Genomic DNA, 20383 nt, shown 5'->3' with positions numbered 1-20383 from the left:
ATCAAATTTTGCCTTATGTGGCCCCGGAACTAAAATGAGCTTGACACCCCTGCTCTACACAGAAGACAGAGACAAATGGAGCCTTTTGTCTTTACTTTAGTCGTCTGTCATCTGCACGTCGCAGGAGAGCTTACAGTGACGGACGAAACCACTGGGAATGATGGAGGTGCAGTATGGAGACAATAGACCAGTCAGTCAGGAAAACTATGAAGAGTCAATATGGCCATTTAGAAATGTTGGAACATTTTCGAACATTCTCTTCCCCAAAAAAAGCTTCCTCTTTGGTTAACATCCCAGGTATAGACAACAGCGGTGGTGCAAAGTCCTGAGTTAAATGTTCATCTGTGCCGTCATGCTGTGTCGGAGCTCCAAAACACCAGTGAGTACGGTAACAAGAGCTGGTTTTAATCGGAAATATGTAAATATTAATGGGAAGTTTGTACCACTACCCTCTACAACTTGCTCATGTTTAACTATGGCTCACAATCCACCAGAAATACAGTCGTTTTGTTTCAAACAACATAGCGGAAATTCCTCCACCAACGACAGCACAACTGCCGTAGTGTTTTGTTTTGAACAATGACACCACTTTTTCAAAAAAAGAAAATGATGCCCAAATGTCGGAGGAAATAATGTGTTGTGTCTGTGGTCGCCTTCGTTTAAAAAAAATAAATAAATAAAAATCCTCTAGTATGGCACAGACAAGCCCCACACGTCCTTAAGCATCAGGACATTTCCCAGTCATTCATTCCTCTGAAATGTTTAAATAAACATTAGAATAATGAATAACTGAATCACTTTATAGGGTCACTTCACCTGCTCTTTGAATACAATCCCCTCCCTCTCTCTCTCTCTCTCTCTCTCTCTCTCTCCACTCACATTTTGATTAAATGATGGTGTGCTTAATTAAAATCAGCTCCCGCTTGATTGGGCAATTCAAGTGATCGGCTGCTGTCTCCAGAAAATGACCCTCTGTGATGCTGCAGTACCTGCCGGAACATTCTCACTGAAAACATCATCATGTGGCTTTGGAAGCATTAAAAAGTCACTCGTGTTCTCCGTTTTTATGTGCCACTGTGTGTCAACACCTTCCTGAATGACATACTGTACGTTACTGACAAATTGTTTCCCTTTTGTGTTCATTGTTTCCTGTCACACACTCACCGACGGTACACTCTGCCGTTTGTGACCGTGTGAATTCTCCCCCCCGGGGATTGGAATTATCAATAGTTTTTTTTGGAGGAGCATTTAGGTGCATTTGTGGAAGTGGGCGGACTCCAGCTGTTTGGTATTTGAAAAAAAATATGCATCATGAATCTGTTTCTTGGCATTACTGTTATTGCACACCATGGGCACATTATCCTTCCATTACATCGAGTAGTTTGATAGAGTCATACTCTCAGGGCACTTCTAATTCTAGCGTCTGGGATTTCTCACAGGCATTGCCTTTCTTTTTTCTTTTTTTGGCAACACCAGCTGATCCCTGTTCCACACCAAATCTGTAACGCTGCTTCATTTTAAAAAAAAGCTCCCTTTTTGGAAATGATATAGAGTGCAAAATAAAAACAAATAAAAAGCTGATATTGTCTGGTTCAACATTTAGGCCGCCATCTAATTAGGTTCAGTAGCCGCATGTTTATTGTGTAGCCCCTCAGGATGTTTTTTATAGTGCTGCTCGCTTGCTAAACGTGCGTGTATGGGGGCGGGGCCAAAAACATATTGCCTACATCCATCTCATCTGTAATAAATGGTTGAATTTATGACAAACGTTGTTTCTTTACTGAACTACTTTCCTGCCCGTGACAATGTGTGTGTGTGTGTGTGTCAAAGTCATTTTTGGTCCGACGTCCACAAGTCCTGTAAGGACATTAATTGGATTTCCAGAACAAGCGAGAATCTCCTTTCTCTGTGTGCTCTGCTCCAGTAATTGGGGTTAAATGAAATGGCCAACCATGCACTAAGCCTCAGTGGGTGTTCGTCCGCGGGTGTGCGCGGTATAAAGGCAACATCTTTATCTTAATTCTCATTGTTCAAACGCGCTCCAATGCTTCACATCGCAAAAAAAAAAACAACGTTTTTAAAATAAAAAAAGGTAACAAGGTAACCTGCTGTGTCGCATGCCTTTAATATTCAAATGTGCAGCAGATCACATCACTCCTCTGCTCGTGTAATCGCACGAGTTCCCTTTTGAGTCTCTCTCCTTAGACATCAGAACAGCCAGCACCCTGGGAATTTTTAAAACTTAAAACTTATCTTTTTAAGATGGCTTTCACTTTAGGATTAAAGGGGATATATATGTACAATTATTCATGCATTAGACCTTCTGCAAACCTGTAAGAAAAACTCTAAAAGATGTAACATCATGCATGCAATAAACGCTCCTCGATAAACTAGTGACGTCCGATACCAATACCAATATCACAATCTCAAGTATCCGATACCAGTCCGATTCGTGCCATTTCAAAGACATAATTCGCCAAATGTGTAACAAATATTCTTCTCCTGTACAGCAGAAATAAACAGGCCACATACGAACGAGTGTAAACACCTGTTAAATATTGAGATTTTAGACATTTCGCTGGTAGTTGTTGGAGATTAACCCACGTTTTTAGGATTGTTGAGTAGTTTTAACTGATCTACAGTTCGGCACTGAGTTGTGGGACGTCTCTTCCTGTGACGGCACTCTGACCAATCAGTGGACGGCAGTCTGGCGACGTCATGCATAGTACCTGCTCAGTGTGCTTGGAACCCGGCCAGAGCAGGTACTAAAAAAAAGTAGTACCAGGTACTACGAGCCGGTGGAAACATGCCATAAAAAACACAGTAGTGTACCACAAATACCACAAATACTGTATATAAAAGGCAAAATAAGGTTTTATTAAGCTCAGCCTTTATTATTTTTTTTACATATAATTATTCTGTTTGCTTGCTTGATTTTATTTGATGGTGTAAAGCACAGTGGGTTGCATCATTGCGTAAAATGTGCCATAAAAACAAAGACTGTGATAGTTTCTGCAGACTCACCAGACGTCCTCGGCGTCCACGTCGCACTCTGCCCCAAACTGGCAAATGTCACAGGTGGATGTCTCCTTCTGTCCTGCCTCGGCGGAGCCCTCGCCTCCTGTAAGTGAGAAAAGTACCAAAAATATGTCACACCTGTTTCATGTAGGACAACAACACCACCACCGCTCTGTTCTTTGTTATATATATACACTGTAACCCAGCTGTTTCAAGTGGAGTGAGGAAAAACTGTAACAAAGCCCTGTGACAATGCAATGGGACCACGAGAGATCCACCATTACATATACATCAGGTTTTATCCCTAAATAATCCCGCAGAATCTATCACCCATCATCCATCCATCCCCGCCTCCCGTCATCTCCTCCCTCCCTCCCTCCGTCTGACTCTCATCCCTCACGCCCCAAATCCCCACTGATCTTTTCGGAGTCCCTCTTTTATTTCATCGGGGCGGATTTTTCTCGCGCTGCAAGTGCGACGACTCCGGTGTGGGTGCTGGCGTCAGGCTTATGGCGGCTTAGGGACCCTGCCTGTGCGTATCGCGCCTCATGAGCCGCCGAGGGGGGAGAAGGGAAAGACAGAAAAAAGCAATCTGGCCAATCTCAAATTGCATTCTCCTACCACAGAGGACTCCTCCAGTCTCTGCACACTTGTACTCGTCTTCTCTTTCCCCCTCGGCCCTCTTCTCCATTAGACAAGCTCTATTTTTGTTTTTGTCTTTTTTTTAAATTTCAAGGACCTGTGAGGACACCTTCGGAAAAGGAGATAGAATTCGGCATAATTTGAATTTTTAATCTCCCCCCAGCACATACACAGACATCCATACTGCATGTCTCCCTTGTATTGCTGCTTCTGACACGTTGTTATGACTCATGATCCCCATGTGACGCGCTGAACCAGTGGGAAAGCACTCTTAAACATGATTTCTCCCCCCTGCCAAGCTTAAGTCGGTTTTGACACTCACTTCTTTAAGGTCAGTTAACTTCACTCTGCTTGTTTTGAATGTTAAATGGAGTCAGTGAAGAGCCTCCTCCATAACACTCAGCTGCTGGGTTCAGATTATCCAACGGCTTCATTCACCTCCTTGCTCGTGTCCAAAAACACACAATACAAGCCCAGCGAGATTGAAAAGTTCCTTTGCTAAGGATGCGAAGCTCCTTTCAAACACCGGTACCTTTACTTTCACTGTGTGTGTGTGTGTGTGTGTGTGTGATGTTTTCTTCCCCTTTAGAAGCTGCAGGTGTTGGAAGGCAGCCATGGCAGCGAGGCTGCCGTCTCCTCTGAATGCTGAACATTTGCAGTCAGGTGGCAAAATGTACATTCTGTATTCACAGCTTTACTGTCAGGTCATGGGACTGGCACGACTACAAGGTGTGAAGCTGTGTTGGCACAAAGCCCAGGGTTGGAGCCTCAATGCCACATCAGGATAGTGTTGACTGACACAAACCCTGAATATACTTGTGCACGTGTACATTTTTAGAGTCAAAACAGTTGGAAGACAGTTCGACTTTTGAGTTAATGTCTCTTATTTGACAAGATGATTGTGGAAGTAGCCCTTTTTTCTGCTTGGGGATTAAAACCGGAGTCTCGTGTTGGAACGGAGCACGAAAAAGGAAAGGAAAAGCTAGCAGTGGGGTGTGCAACTACACTGAAAAGGTGGAGCTAATTAAAAATAATGAGCTGTGTGAGTTGTCTCTCCACCATCTGTCTGTGCAACTGATATCATGGAACCCGAGTTATACAAAACTAAATATCAGTCGTACCGCTGAGATCCACCAGCCTCCAGACAAACCATTAATGTTTATACTCTTCCTGAAGGGAAACGCTTGGTCGCACATCTTATCATCAGTGTTAAAAAAACAAAAAAACTACTTGTCAGGTATCCTACTATCCAGTTCCACCACCTTTAACACTCTCATAGGCTGTATGTGCCCCCGACAATGTCATCGGTGCCATATCATAGTCGCTTGTGGTGCCGCATCCTCTTAAGTGGCTTATTAAACCTACTGCAGCTCCATGTGCATAAGAGTAACAGTCTAAGGATGTGAAATGTGTCATTGGTCACACACCTATTATGAAACCAGTGGTAAGAATGTAATGGTTCGGACAAGCTGAGCCGCTGCAGCCGAGCTTAAAAAAGCCAGGATGGCGCATTTACCACAAGGCGACTCGGGCGACGCATTACTTTCACTCGGCCCCGCTATGCCATCGCTGCATGCTGAAAAAGCGAGAGGCAAAGCCTATAATTGGCTGGAGCCTGAGCTCCAAGAACAGCTGATTAGTTCACAGCAAGTTAGAAACGCCATTAAATTGTAGGATAATTTATGCACAGGAGACATATGCAACCACATCACAGTCGGAGAGCTGGGCTCAGACCCACTGGACTGCTTCGGTTCACTTTGATCCACGAGTCCCTTTTTGCCTTTGGTGGTTCTGCATGACTAATCTAACTGCAATCACAGTGTGAGCTTATGCAATTACATAACCACACAAAAGGCAGCAATTTAATGTAAATAAATGTGCGCACAGGTGTGTGTGTGTGTGTTTGGTTACACTCATCAGCTGCTCTGACAGACTGTGACTATCCGGGCATGCCTCACCTTGGATTTCTATGAATTTAAAGTGTTCGGCCTATAGAGGTACTTCTGATGCAGAAATGTTATGCATTATAGTAGATTTTGAAATTCCCAATGTTCTATTTAGTTAAGTCTCTAAGTAGATATGCTTTCAAGGCTAATTTTCATTCTTGTTCTTTCTTTTTTTTTTGCTTCACACTTAAGTGTAGGATTCTGTCAACACTGGCAAGTGCTGCAGATTGAATTAGCCAGGTGTGACTCTGACCACCGACGTAAATGTAATTTCCCTCATTTCCACCTGTCGTGTATGTTGTGGTGTGTGAAATTTTTTCCGCCGAGCTCTCGCAGGCGCTGGAGCCACAGCCAGCCTCTCTATAGACCCTCTGTTAAATGATCATCTCCACATAAAGGCATGTGCAGGCAACCGTGTAAGCTCTCCCACGACTTTCCTCTCTCCTACACGAGAGAGAGGGTGACGGGGAGAAAGTGAGAGACAGACCAAACATGATTCTGCAACACCTCCCTGGATGTCTTCCTCTGCATGCGTGCATGTATATTCACAATGCAAATGCCATCATCGTCTTATTTTTTCCTCTTCTCTCTGTCACACTACAGCTGGTACATCTTTACACACACACACACACACACACACACACACACTCTTACACACTTACACCCAGATCCCAGTACATGCTGCTGCAGGCACAATTACCAAGGGTGACTAGGGACAGGCAGAGTTTCCCACTCCTGAAATCCCTGATAGAGTCTCCTGTAGCACTAACACAACATCTCCCCCTGTTTGTGTGTCTGCTAATCCCTGGAATCAACAGACACGGCTGTGTAATGACTGAAATGATTAGCCCTTCTAGTGCCCCCGCATTCGCCCCCACCCATGTCCACATCCCAAGCAGTATCGATCCACCCTCGTCCAGACCAGACTGGCCTCCCAGTCTCACCTTCATCTTTCTCAGTCACAGTCAGCTCTCTGTCACAAATGAATTTAGCTACCGCGTGTTTCGAGAAGGATTCAGAGGAGACGAGAAGCGAGGACGACGAGTCACAGGCGCGCAGATACGCAGGAGAAACCCGAAATGTGGCGTATGAGTAGCAGCGGTGCCGCGGGGCTCCCTCGCAGGTTAAAGAGCAGGGTTTTCTAATCCTATTACTGGTCTCTGGAGCGCCGCAGTGTTGTCAGTGCTATGCAGCCACGTATGCAGACAAGTTCATACGGAACAACAACAGAACGTGGCGTCTAAACGCAGAGGATCCACCGGGGGGGGGGCGAGTAATGCACTCACCGGGGTGCCACAGAGGATGGGAAAAGGTTTATTGTGAGGGAGGAAACCAGTGTGACACACTCTGAGGTTGAGTGGTTTCGGCTTCTGAATCCTGTGAAGCACAACCAGAGTCTACATTGTCGTCTGGGCTAGTGTGAATTTCTTCAGCTTCCTGCAATCTTCCTCAGTACCTTAAGGGCCCACTAGGGGGCCCCTCCCCCTCCCTTTGGGAATCACTGCTCCAGACTATCATCCAAATATGGCCTTTCCTTTAATGCCAGGCCACTTCTTTCTGTTTCTGCCGTTGTTTATTGACTGACGTTCCACACAATTGTGCTGCCTGTAATAAAAAAGGTTCCACCGCAGTCTTTAGACAATTTTATGATAAACACAAATCAGGGAAATACTGCGTGTGAACTACTTTCCCAGTGCATTCAGCGGGAAGACGCCGTCACGGAGCTACCCACCCATCCTTCTGATAAGCGCTGCTTTGAGATGCAGAAAATTACAAAATGTGCTGAATATTCTTCAGAACACACTGAGGTAAGAGAACATTTGTTGTTGTGTTTCAGGAGGAAAACAGCACGCGAGAGTCCTTTGAAGGAGCTCCAGGGTTCAAGGGCTGAGATGGAACGCACTGTTGCCAAAGTGATTCACCTGTCACCGCAGCTCAAGGGCTGCTGGGAAAAAAATAAAAAAAAAATTAAAAAAATAAAAATCCCATGACACCGGGGCGAGGGTTTGTCAGGCGGCACATTAGAGAGGAGATGTTCTGTGTTGCAACAACAATGAAAGTGAAACTACAGTATGATTTATGTGCTTAAGCTGTGATGTCTACATACCTCTAATCTCAGCCTCAGTTCAATCCAGATTTCACAGATTGCATGTAGGCTGTCGTCGTTCAAGTGATTTTGCAAAGATCAGGGGATAAATTACAGTAGTGAGATCTGAACCATCGCAGTAACTCCAGCTAAACGTGACTAAACTAACAGAGTGACGGCTTCTCTTATGCTTTCTTCCTTCTTTTGGCCTCATACCACTTTTCAGTGTCCGATACGATACCCACATTACAACCTTGCGTATCTACCAATACTGATATTAGTTCAATATAGTCTTCGTCTCTTTAAAACAAATTATAATAAGAGATTATCAAACATTTTAAATCAAGTACCACCTGAGAAAACATTGACAATGCAGATTTATTCTCAATAAGATCATTTTCTCCCTCATCCTCCTCCTTTTCCCCACATATACTTCACCCACTAGTATAGTGAAATTAGATTAAGACGGAGCGAGATATTAGACTATTATTATTAAATAAATGAATGAATGTATTATTATTCGTTATTTGTTTCATTTTCTATGCACTCCGGTCAACATTCCTCAGCTCCACTATGATCACATACCCTGGTTTATACAGTACTTCAATATTTCTGATTTTCTCTCCAAGTACCACCAAAGGAAGCTCGGGTACCAATGGTTGTAACACATACCACAGTTTGAGAACCATCTAGCTGTATGGCAAAAACTGTATGCGGCCCTCACTTACATTTCTGTCACACGATGGCGGCGAGCGGACATTTACATCATGGTATTTATATATATATATATATATATATATATATATATATATATATACATATATATATATATATATATATACACATATATATTATAGTGAAACAAAAGGCTTGGAACAAAATAGAGAAAGGAGAGGAAGAGATATTCAATTAAACGAGCATACGGAGAGAATGAGGGAGCATTTCTGTCAGTGACCGTACACACACACACACACACACACACACACAGGAGATGTAGGGCACTCTAGCATGCAGCTATCATACAGATGATGAATGGAGCCCACACACACCTGGAAAACAGCAAAAGACCACCACGACCTTGGTTGCGAACACAGAGGGAGAGACAGGGGGAAAGGATGTTGGTAGTAGGGGGACGTGAGAGAGATGAAGGCTGATGCATCCTACACGCGGCTGTGTGTGGTAAGTAAAAACAGAATCAGTGTAAAAACCCCACACATGACTCACTATTGTTACTGAGTCACTCCGTTTTTTTTTTCCCAAGTTTTCGACTGGTTACTGACTAAATCCATTCACGATGCTTTGTTCCAACTTGTCGAAGCGCTACGGGGGAGTGTGATGATCGCTGTGCTCATCACAAAATGATAATGCATCACTCAGCCTGCGCGACTGCGAGTGCACAGGGTCAAACGCTCTGAAAGAAATTGAATGTAACGCTCCATAAATGCCCATATACATAGTGTAAATGTCCACTTAGGTACAAGAGAACAAGGAAACACCTTGTAGACTGTAGATAGTGCACTATAGTATACATGTAGTACAATATTAGCCACACACTTATTGTAACCTTCTCAAAGCTGTTGTTTTAGGTCAATTACTCGGTTGCATTGACTATTCCAAAAGACTTGTGTACAGGATACTGGATAAATTAATGTACAAAACCAGCAAAACGAAATGATTCCTATTGACAGGCGTGATGAATCGCACCACGCGCCGGGTTCTTCCCGTCAACGGTCACGTGAGCCGTGAAAGGCGATACAGGAAGTGATAAACACGAGGCAAATATTAGCAAATGGCCTGGGATGAGGAGGCAGAATCTAAGGGTATACAGTCACATCACATTAGCATCACATGCTGCTGCTGCTGCTGCTGCTGCTGCACACAGTTGGAGTCTCACTCGTCTCCAATGTAATCTTTGAATTGTGTGGGGAGCTCCATTAAAAAGACGACAATGCTGACAATTAAACGATGAAATCCATCAATCAAAATGACATTATCAACGGGCCACTGCCCCAAGTGGCCGATCAGATACGGTGAGCTGGGCCAGAGAGTGATCCATAAACATAATGGACATTAGTATTGAGAAAATGACAGATGAGACTGCCGACAGCGGCCAGGATTGAATTTCTGTTCTTTTTCTTCTTCTATTTTTTTTTTTTACCCTGCAGGACGCCGCATTGCTTTTTCTTTTTCCTCTTTTCTCTTTTTTTACAAAGTCATTTGTCAGCCATGAGGCAGATGAGGAGACGCTGAGTTCCTCCAAAAAAAAAGTTTGATGCAAATGACTCAATGAATCAGGGCTATAATGTGTGTGATATCAATGTTAATGCCATCAAACAGGTTTGGCAGTGAAACATGAAACAAACTACGTGTAACTAATAGTTATATAACTAAGTTATAACATTTTTTATATTATTCATATGTATATAAATAAATATATATTATACATTTATTATATAAGTTATATAATAACTAACAGATGGACCTGAAATGGATTTTTTGAGCTCTTGGTGACTGCCCCTGTATCATAATATGTTTTGTCCTTGATCCTGTATCATATTTGTTGGATGCTGCTCAATTCATGTGTTGTGTATGATACTAAGCTCCATCTAAAAGTACATTCCACCAACATTGCTGTCTACTTCTATTTATTTTCTATTCATATAAACGGACGAGCAGAGAAAACCTTGCAGTCTTTGTTGAACGCACTTGTTTGAACTTGTTTGGGTTGAGTTGTTGTTGGATATATACGTATATATATATATATATATATATATAGCTCAGATGTCCACAAAAGGCTTTGTGGATCCACTTCATGAACAGAGAGAGCCATGACGTCGAGCTACAGTGGAACAGTAAATTTTAATGGGGCCAATTTTGGCTTCACTGCTCCATAGAGACGGGCAATACAACAATAATGATCACAACATAGCTTTGGTCAGTAACAAAGGTTCAATACCCTGCGATGTAATGTAACATGTAAAATATGTTTAACAAGTGCTTGTTTTTTTATACACATATTAAAAACCTCAGTTGAGTGGTTTCTTAATGATCAATCTTTAATTATCTGGCATTTATAATAATATCATTAGATAGAGATTTTCGGTTCCATGTGGGTCTGGCAGTCCACACACGGGTAAATCATTTCCCTGCAATTTATTGTGCAACCTGAAGCATGCACTTTTGACGGGGTGGATGCACATTTTGGGGTTTGACATGACCACATAGGGTCTCTGCGTGGCAATATTCATCATTCATTCATCACATGGATGTGGATTGGAGATACAAGTAAACTATGAAGTGTGTCATTAACTCTTCTGACCCACTTTATGCCACCGGATGTCCAGGTTTGTATTCTATTGAAATAACTTACTTTTAGGAATTTGATGAGTGTAAAAGTATCCGGTCGTGTCGTACAAATGACATCAACATACTTAATATCACCCCAGCATATGGTGTACAGCAATGCAATCAAATCTGGATACAACAGGAAACAGAATAGCAGTTTTAATGAGGAGTATTTGCAGAGCTTCGTCTGCTCAGAATATTTAAGCCCTAACAAATAATGCTGCTGCCATTAATGAATCTGAGGGATGCTGGCACAAAACTTGACATGGCTCTATTATCTATCTATTTGTGCAACAGCTATGTCAAAGACAAGCTTCCATTACTTGATTTGGATTCAAACGTGGTCTGACATTGACGTGCAGGGTACAGCAGCCTCTCCAAAGACATTGCTAACTTTCTTTGCCCTACTTTTCCTTCCTCAAATCATTTGCCCTCTGCTTACAGGCTCCACGGATCACACCCTTGGATAAGGAGACAGATCCTTGCACTTTCCAAAGCAGATGCTGCCTAATGAAGGCCACAACGTGCACAAGTACACACACGAACACACACAGAGTGACCTACTCAAGCCTTTAAATCCAGCACTAACAAGGTGCACCAGCAGCCAGGTACATCCACCATTGGCGGTGACCGTGAAGCTGTTAATGAATCCGTGAACAAGGTCCCCAACTGGGTCAGAACCTTTGTGAATGGATTAAAAGGAGGAGTTACGGCTTTAAAACTTCATCTTTGCCAGCTTTGAGAGGATTAGACCCCGCATTCTCCTCTCCTTTCGCCTGAGTGGCTTTTTCAATCCCGGTCACCACATATCTGCAGTCTACTGGAGCTCTGCAAGAAAAAGTAGAGGTTCTGCAGCAAAAAGCTGCAGAAAACAAGGCCCATTCTCTGCATACTCAAAGAAAACAACAACTCCTGAGTTGTGTGATAAGCTGGATGGATACTTATTGAAGTGTCCACACTCATGGCTAATTTAGAGTGTCCAATTGTGGGCCTATAATCCCCAAATCTGTATGTGTTTGGACTCTGGGAGGAAACCGGAGAACCCGCAGAAAACCCACAAACACACGGGGGAGAAGAGGCAAACTCCGTGTGGCAAGGCCCTTGTTTCCGTCTGGGTCACAAAGACACTGATATTAGGAGACAAAATATTTATAGCCACACTTTGCTATGAGCTTTCTTGTCAAAGGTGTGGAAGTGAAGATCTAACACCACCTCCATGTCTGTGGGTTGTCTGTGAAGAGCCAGGGAGCAATTAGTGGCTCACAGTCATATAACAGTGGAAAACTGCAGTAAAAACAACCTCCAGCACTCTGTAAAGTTCACCTAAGGACATGGTATATGGAGCTTCTGCTCATTTGTGTCTAGACATCATAACATCAAATAAAGTCATTTTGTCTGCCATTTGCAAGTTTTTTTCTTTGGGTAGAGCCCAGTAAACTTTCCCCTGATACCAGATGTTTCACTCACAGTATCTTTGATATCATTTTCCCGTCTGTCTTTTATCAGGGTAATAAAAAGGATATTCCATTATTCTATTCATATACATTACTATTCCAATACATGAATACAGTATAATGCAACACAATTCTCCCTGTAAAACATTTTCTGTTTTAGAAAACAAACCAACAGAAAATGTACAATGACACAGGTCAGTGAATGCACAATGTTTTTTTAAAAAACCTGACAATCTGATCAAATTCTGACATTTCATTCTAAACCTTTGGGAATTAACGCACAACTAAGCAAGTGTCATGCGACAAGTCTAATGTAGATCACAATGTAGTGGCCTACACCATTAAGACATTTCTGTGTTTGCCACTTAATCAACAACAGGACCCTGAATCAGCATGTAGGTAAAAAGGGAAGCGTTCTTCCCTTTATATTTGCTATGGTTTAAAAAACAACCTCATTCCTGTTCCTGTGTCCCAGAAAAGACTGTGATTTTAATCTGGAAACATGCTGAAGCAGCCCAGAGCAATGCACATTGTACTTCAGATAACACAGGGATGCAGGCTATTCCTAAACAGGACATTGATTCTGCTAATGCATTGTGACGGAGTCACAGCTCTGGCTCACAGCACTCACTTCTCTTCAATAAGCATTTTTCTTTCATCAAGCGCATTATGAATTATTCATCCTTTGTACTTAATGTTAAACGTTTTCGTATCAACAAGACGCGGCTGAAAATTGGTGTTTCTCTGATTATTTTTAGTTCCACCTTTCGCAGAATCCGACGTGATTATTTTGTCAGGAGAAGGATTGCCACGCGTTCGGCGGCATAATCAGTGCAAACTGTTTTTGTGCATTTTCACAGATGCAGAAAGTTTCATGGACATAAGTGCAGAGGAACAACAACTTGGAGGAAACCCCCGGTAGTGCATTAGCAACGTTAAAGTGATATTTCAAGGTTTTTCTTTTTAATTATGCTTTTATGATGTGCAGACAAATGCACTATGCCACTTTTTCTAAATAAAAAAATCTTTTGTGAGATTGCACTGGATGTCATGGATGATTTTCTGTCATGACAGACATTTTTTTTTTTCAGATTCTGATCATTTGCCAAGTTAAAATGTGTTATTTTGAGATTTGTTCAGATTTACCTCAGAGTCACACAAACCTAGTCCAGCAAGCTAAGAACAGTGTGGGGAACAAGTGGATTACGGCACTTTATCAAAAAGACCAGTCTAACAGCAAGATAAAGCGGCGAGCACATTCTCAAGATAGCACGTACATAAGCAGGCGACACTTATACGCGTTATTTTACATCAGTTTTTCTTCAGCAGCCATGTTTTCAGTGAGCCCAGTACAAACACACTGAAGTATCCACTGAAAGACAGTGTTCTGCAGCTCCAACAATATGGAGGAACTTCCACTCGTCAACAGGAGAAACCTGGACGTTTCACTCCTTCTGGAAACCCAATTGAATAATATCACTTCTGCTCATCTGTGTCAGACGAGCAGTGGAGTAATGTCATTTTTCTATTATCTATTAAGGAAGGGTGAGCAAGGAGATCAGATGATGCTTCTTATCTAAACTGGGTAATACGTACACAGTAATCACAGCTATGTTGTTTTTGCTGTATATGTAAATCTCTGATTGTTCCCGGGTCATTGTATGGAAGCAGAATAAGAGCCACTGGAATATGAAGTCAGCCTCCTTGGTCCATGCAGCTGATAGTGATGAGGCAGATATCCCCACCAGCACATCAACATGAAACTTATCACTGTTATTACGGCCAGTGGTTTTGTCTTTATCTATCCCTCCTCCTCCTCCTCCTCCTCCTCCTCCTCTCCATTACTCCATTATGTGTTATCTCGCACACATAGTGCACAATGATTTTGAATTTCCTTTCCCTATCTTCCATCAGGATGCTTGTTGGAAATTCAATTAATTTCTATCCCTGATTGCACGAGCAGCTAGGCCACTCTAACCTTGGCATATTTACCATCCAGGCTCCAGCATCCATGGCGGGGATACACTGGAATGAACTGACGGGGAATGAGCAAACACCCTCGATTCCTCTCACTCCGCTCTCACTCCGCTCTCTCTCCATCCACACTTGTGGGAAATAATGATGCGCTCTTGTTTGTTGAGTAGGTACTTCTGTAAAAATATCCCCTCTGATGAAGCTCGCAAAGGCCTCTAATGGCCCACCTGAACCTACTACAGTGTTGTGCGGCGGCAGTGGCGGCGCTTCAGCGGATAGGTGCCAACTACACCTCATTATACTGTGATTGTATGTTAAAAATACCAAAAATTATAGAAGCAACTATCTTTCAAATACATTGGCTGAACCCTTTTATTTGGTACTCGGAACACATTAGCTGTGCCGACGAGTGGCGCGCCAGAAAATACTGATGTACTGTATGTCCTCAGATGCCTTTATCTGGATCAAACACTTGAAATCCCACTTAACTTAGTGTTTCCAGCATAATCAGGCATGACATTCAATTCAATTTGAACGGTATAGCGCCGAATCACAATATACATGATCACAAGGCACTGTGCAACATTATCGAGAGCAGAGAACTCAAATAATTCACACAATGAACAAGCACTAGGCAACAGTGGAGAGCAAAAAGCAAGGACTTTTGTTGTAGAACCGACGACAGAGTGACTGAAAGTATCTTAAAGTAAAGCCTGAAGGGAACTTTTAATTTCATGGAGTTGTGGCCGATAATAAGTGAACGCAGGTAACTGTATTCACTCACTACGTTTCCATGACGTTTGTGTCAGAAAAATAACAGAAAAACTGAACACAGAAGAAGACGACAGCTAAAGACAACAGGGGAACTTGACCACTATGCTCTTCCAGCATAACCTTTTTTATTTTATATTTTAAAGTTCATGAATGGTTGAATGACTCACAAGCTTAACCGAAAAGCCCAAAGGGAAAAGGAGCGTAGTGGAGTAGAGGCAGCAAAGGCTTTTGGCAATCATTATACTGCTTTACACTTCACAGTATATACAGCACCTTTTTGCCAAGAGGCAAACCGATGATAATAAAGAATTATATTGCTCTGATATCAATTAAAAAAAAAAATCTAACACCTACAGAACAGATATTTTTTTTAATGAAAAAGTCAGGCCAAGGTTGTCAGTGTCCCTGGGGAATATTTAAGTCTAATGCAAATGCTTTAAGGACACCTTTGCTGAGATAATGAGACTTTCAAAGCCTTTACCGACCTTGGCAGACTATGAAAAAATAAAAAAAGCAATAATAAAAACTCTCAAAGATCCACTCATTAACAAATTAAAATGGACTTCCCCATTCAGAGGCCTTTATTTACTTGCTGGTACATTAATGCATTCAGTATTGACTTTACACTGGCCTCTGTCCAGCTTTGACTCACATGTCGGGGTTTAGATTTCAGGCAGAATTTCCTTCACACACACTGAAGCAGGACCTGTGATGGACTGGCCAGCTGTCATGTGCAGGATAAAGTGTTAGACATTGGACGGAGGGACAGTGAAGCAGCTATTATGAACATGAGCATCCATGAGAAGCAGCAGCAGCCGCAGCAGGTCTCCGGTGGGAAGCTACTGCTCTGTTCCTGTGGACTCTTGAGTTTGTGCCGGTTGTCTCGAAAAGCTTCCGTTTTATTTTGCATTTTTGCTTCTTTTTTTTTTGTTGCTTTGAGCCATTTAGAAGCAGTTCACTCACTCGTGTTACACCACTTATTTGATATCTGTCTGAGCCACCAAAATGTGTATTCCACCAGGGCTTTCAAAGTGAGCTGAGTTTTCAAGAGGTTTCGGTTGAGTGGTTGAGAAACATATTTGCTTGAGAGACATCAGCAAACTATCAATATGGAATATGAAATTTGTTTTTTTTCTTTATTTTTGCTTTCATGTGAAGTTTTCGCCCCCGTTTTTCTATTCTTTATTTTGCACTTGCTTCTGCATGATGTCCTCTCTCTGCTATTGTACGCTATTTAATTTGACATTTGGCATTTTGTATCTTGTGGACTTTGCCATTAGGCTTCGCCTGCATTCAGTCAAAGCACATTGGAAACATCTATTTTTAAAAGGTGCTATATACCGTATGGAAAGTTATCATTGCTGTTATAATAAAGGTTTACTGCTTGACATGCAAAAGCAACACATTGGAGGCGGCAGTTTTGCAGTAACAGGATGTCTTCTCGGCCAATACCAACAATAATAATAAAAGAATTGCAGTTTTCATTCGATTCTGGATATCGTCATATCACAAATTAATATCTGTGAAATCTTGGTCCTGGTTTTGAAGCATGTTACAGGACTGATATTAAGGTGTTTTGACACATTTTATGATGATTGGATACATGGAATTGTCATCAATTATATAAGAAACAACTCAAGGTTGAGTATTTGTGTTACTGCAGACCATAGTTTCTATGATATATTCTTTTTTTAAACATTAAAAACCAGAGAAATAAAATAAAATCTAAAATGAAATGCAACAACTGCATTTTAAGTACATCATACAGATCATAAACAGCGAGAGGTTAGACATTTTAGATGCAATACAACGCTGTGTCCTGTGAGAACCACAAATCTCTGAAAAAAAAACTTCATGAGCTCAGTCAACCTGCCTTTGTTCAGGTTTGTATTGATATATATCGAGATGTAGCTGGTTTATCGGGCCTAAAAATATTGAGATTAAAAGCCATTAGCTCTATTTGCAATTGTTATAAGGGCTGAACTCTGAGTAAGACAAAATGAAGAATGTGTAAATTTGTTACTGGAATTCAACCCTCGGACTGCAGCTCAGCCTGAATTCAGACAATAGTGAAGTCACATGGCTGCATGTCAGATTTTCAAATTTAAAAATGTTCCAGAGCCATTTGTTAAGCAGTTTGACCTCCGCGTGCCCTTGCACTGCTGCTGTATACACACAAACACTCCCTCAGCCAGGACTGATTGTCACACAGCATTCAAATTATAATAACTCCAATACAATAACATCATCAACAACAAAAATGATGCGCTGCGACTTTAAGACTTTAGCCCCACGCTATACCATAAAGCAACATATGCAGTGTCTTTGAGCAGACACTCCCCTGACATTTCCTGTCTAGTGACCCTTCTCTGGGCAAACACACACACACACACACACACACACCGGTGACTTTGGCACAGTCGTGTCCCTTCTGTCCCCATCACCTGCTTGCTCCATTGTGCATCAGTGACAGAAAATCTCAGGGAATGTCAGCTTCCTGCCGGCAAATACTCTGTCGCGACTTCACTGGTGTCAGCTGGCTGCTCAGTGAGCCACGCCATGCCACGACTAATCTCGCCACCAGCCTGTGGGGCCAATCTCACACCACTGACTGTTGGAGAGGAGCCTTGGACAGCCGGATGGCGGGAGAGTGGTGGCAGGTTTTGGTCTCGTGGGTGGAGGAGGTGGAGGAGGAGGAGGAGGAGGACGAGGAGGAGAAAACTAAGAGCTAATGGCTAATCCTGTGCGCTTCAGCAGAGAAGTTTGGCCGGGGCTAAAGTGAGAGCTACAGGGAATAGAGGAGTGGGAATCGGACCAGGACAGGAAAAAAGGGAGCAGGAGAAAGGAGAGGAACAGTAAATCCATATAAGGGTGAGGAAGGAAGATGAAGTGAGGAGTTCAGTGGCCTGGAAAAACTGACAGCACACATCCAAGCACACTGATAAACAAATACTATCACTATCACATATGACTGACAGAACATGGCAGTGCAGAGGCAACAACTGGGTCTTTTGGTGTTTTCAGTCACATTCTCCCGTTACGGCACAATGTCGTCGGTCCGAGAACGATGCTACATGTACAGTATAACGAGGAACACAGGTCATCTGCAGTGAATTCAAACCATGACCATGTGGTTTCAGATAAAATACAATTACACAAATCAAACAAAATAAAGATTCTATTAGCTAAACTCTAAAAAAAATTACAAATGCATTCAAACGGGAACTTTGAGATTCAATTCCAACGCTCCAATAACAATTATGTTTGTATAATTCAGTTAACTCTAATAACAAGCGCTTGTCCTTCTGCAATAGTCACTCTTACTTAATTTTTTCATTCAAAGAGTCTTTTTTAATATTGAGTTATTTAAGTTGTTTGTAAAGCACTTGATTTGCTCAAATGAGTGTTATGCAAGCTTAGTTTAATTGATCGCACTAAGTGCACTGACTGCAAAAAATAAAAACCCAAGCAAAAAAACTAATCGAGAAGCACACTGTGCCAGTGCATTTGATTTTGTTAGGGTTATATTTGAGAGAAAATGAGCTTATTATAGACACCAAAGTATTTACAAAAGGGAAAGAGTCCTCTCTTCCTGCAGCACAGATGAATCAGACACAGCAGGAGGGGGCAGGACTCTAAAGGGAAACCTTATTAAGTGTTCTGTGATGCAAAATTGAAGAATACGAAACCCGACTGCGACCAGAAAAATGTCAAGAGTTGTGTTTATAATGAAGCTCTCGAAGAAGACACGTTTCAGCACTCCAGTAAATATCCATCCAAACATTCTAAACGTCTGTATCTCTAAACAACGGTTGCCACCTGTGAAGTGTAATTGGAAAACATGAGCCCCGTGAACATGATTGAACTCAATTCATTAAATTGTAAAACAGAACTGTGAACCTATCTGTAACAACGCCATAAAAAGAGATTGGGATTGAGATACGGGAGTGTTGCTTCGCTCATAAAAAAAAGAGAAGACTCTTTAAAATATACATTTATATCCACCTGTTTATTTACAGCCCTATATGTGAAGAGAGGAAGCAACAGAGAAGCCAGTTTAACGGCTTGTCTTAAGACAATGTTTCGAAAAGTTGCCCAAAAGCTGCATCGTTGTGTTTACGTGAACATGACGGACAGATCATTTCGGAAGGAAAAAGAAAGAAATTGAGATGATTATTTTTCATTATTGATGAATCCGTCTATTATCGTCTGGATCAAGGGAGTCAAATTTAAATTACCCAATATTCCATCATGATATCCCAATAAAGACATTCACAATGATATTTCACAGAGTTTCAAAGTAAAAGTGCTTGTTTTGATATGGAATGATATACACTTGATAATAATAAAAATATTTATGATGCAAAATTAATATTTTAACAACACAGAAGCAGCCAGAAATAAGTCAAAACATAATTAAAACACTAAATTATAGAATGTATATCAATTATCTTAAGCTGCAATCTCGAATCTTGAGCTGTCTCAGCACATTCAGTCCGCCAGTTTGACACGTGTGTTCTAGATTCATCGATTATGTGTTAACATGTCATCCCATCTGGAAAACTTTCAGACAAGAGGAGCAAAGGAAACAGAAAACATTGACATTTGTGAAGCTGAAATCAGAGAGTATCAAAAGATAAGTCATCAAGATAAATAATATATGTATATATATATATATATATATATATATATATATATATATATATATACATATATATATACATATATATATACATATATATATGTACAGTATATATAGATAGTTTTGTCCTTCTTGGTTCAGGTGGCACCTGTCTGAGTACAGAGAAAGCCATTTTGAGACACGGCAGCCGGGAATGTGTGAGCCCTCCACGCCGCGTCCACATGGCAAACTCACAGTGAAGATGAGAGCAAAAGATCACCAAGCTGTGACTCAATCTTCTGTTATTCTCACAGAAGAGGCAAATTTGCAGAAATAAAAGAATATTTTTTTTCTTCTCATCAATCAGCACGGTCACACCTCCCGTTGATGCAATCTCGGAGTGAAAATACACACCACTTCACCATTTTAGCGCTCTAAATGATCTGACGCCCCGTTGTAAACAAACAGATAACCACAGTGGGGGTTTCTCGATGCACAAAGTATATGTTTTCCTCTTTAACAC

General features: G+C 41.7%; 1 protein-coding gene across 1 annotated transcript in view; it reads right to left on the bottom strand.

The window, feature by feature from the left end:
• Window positions 1–20383, bottom strand: part of tmeff2a (transmembrane protein with EGF-like and two follistatin-like domains 2a) — a 106062-nt gene that overhangs the window by 17767 nt on the left and 67912 nt on the right. Inside the window, exon 5 of the mRNA XM_058622700.1 lies at window positions 3025–3121. Within this exon, the coding sequence (XP_058478683.1) occupies window positions 3025–3121 (97 nt within the window). The remainder of the gene's footprint in view (window positions 1–3024; window positions 3122–20383) is intronic.

Source organism: Solea solea, chromosome 2 (genome assembly GCF_958295425.1).
Source record: "Solea solea chromosome 2, fSolSol10.1, whole genome shotgun sequence".
NCBI lineage: Eukaryota > Metazoa > Chordata > Actinopteri > Pleuronectiformes > Soleidae > Solea > Solea solea.
This window is presented reverse-complemented; position numbering and strand designations above follow the sequence as displayed.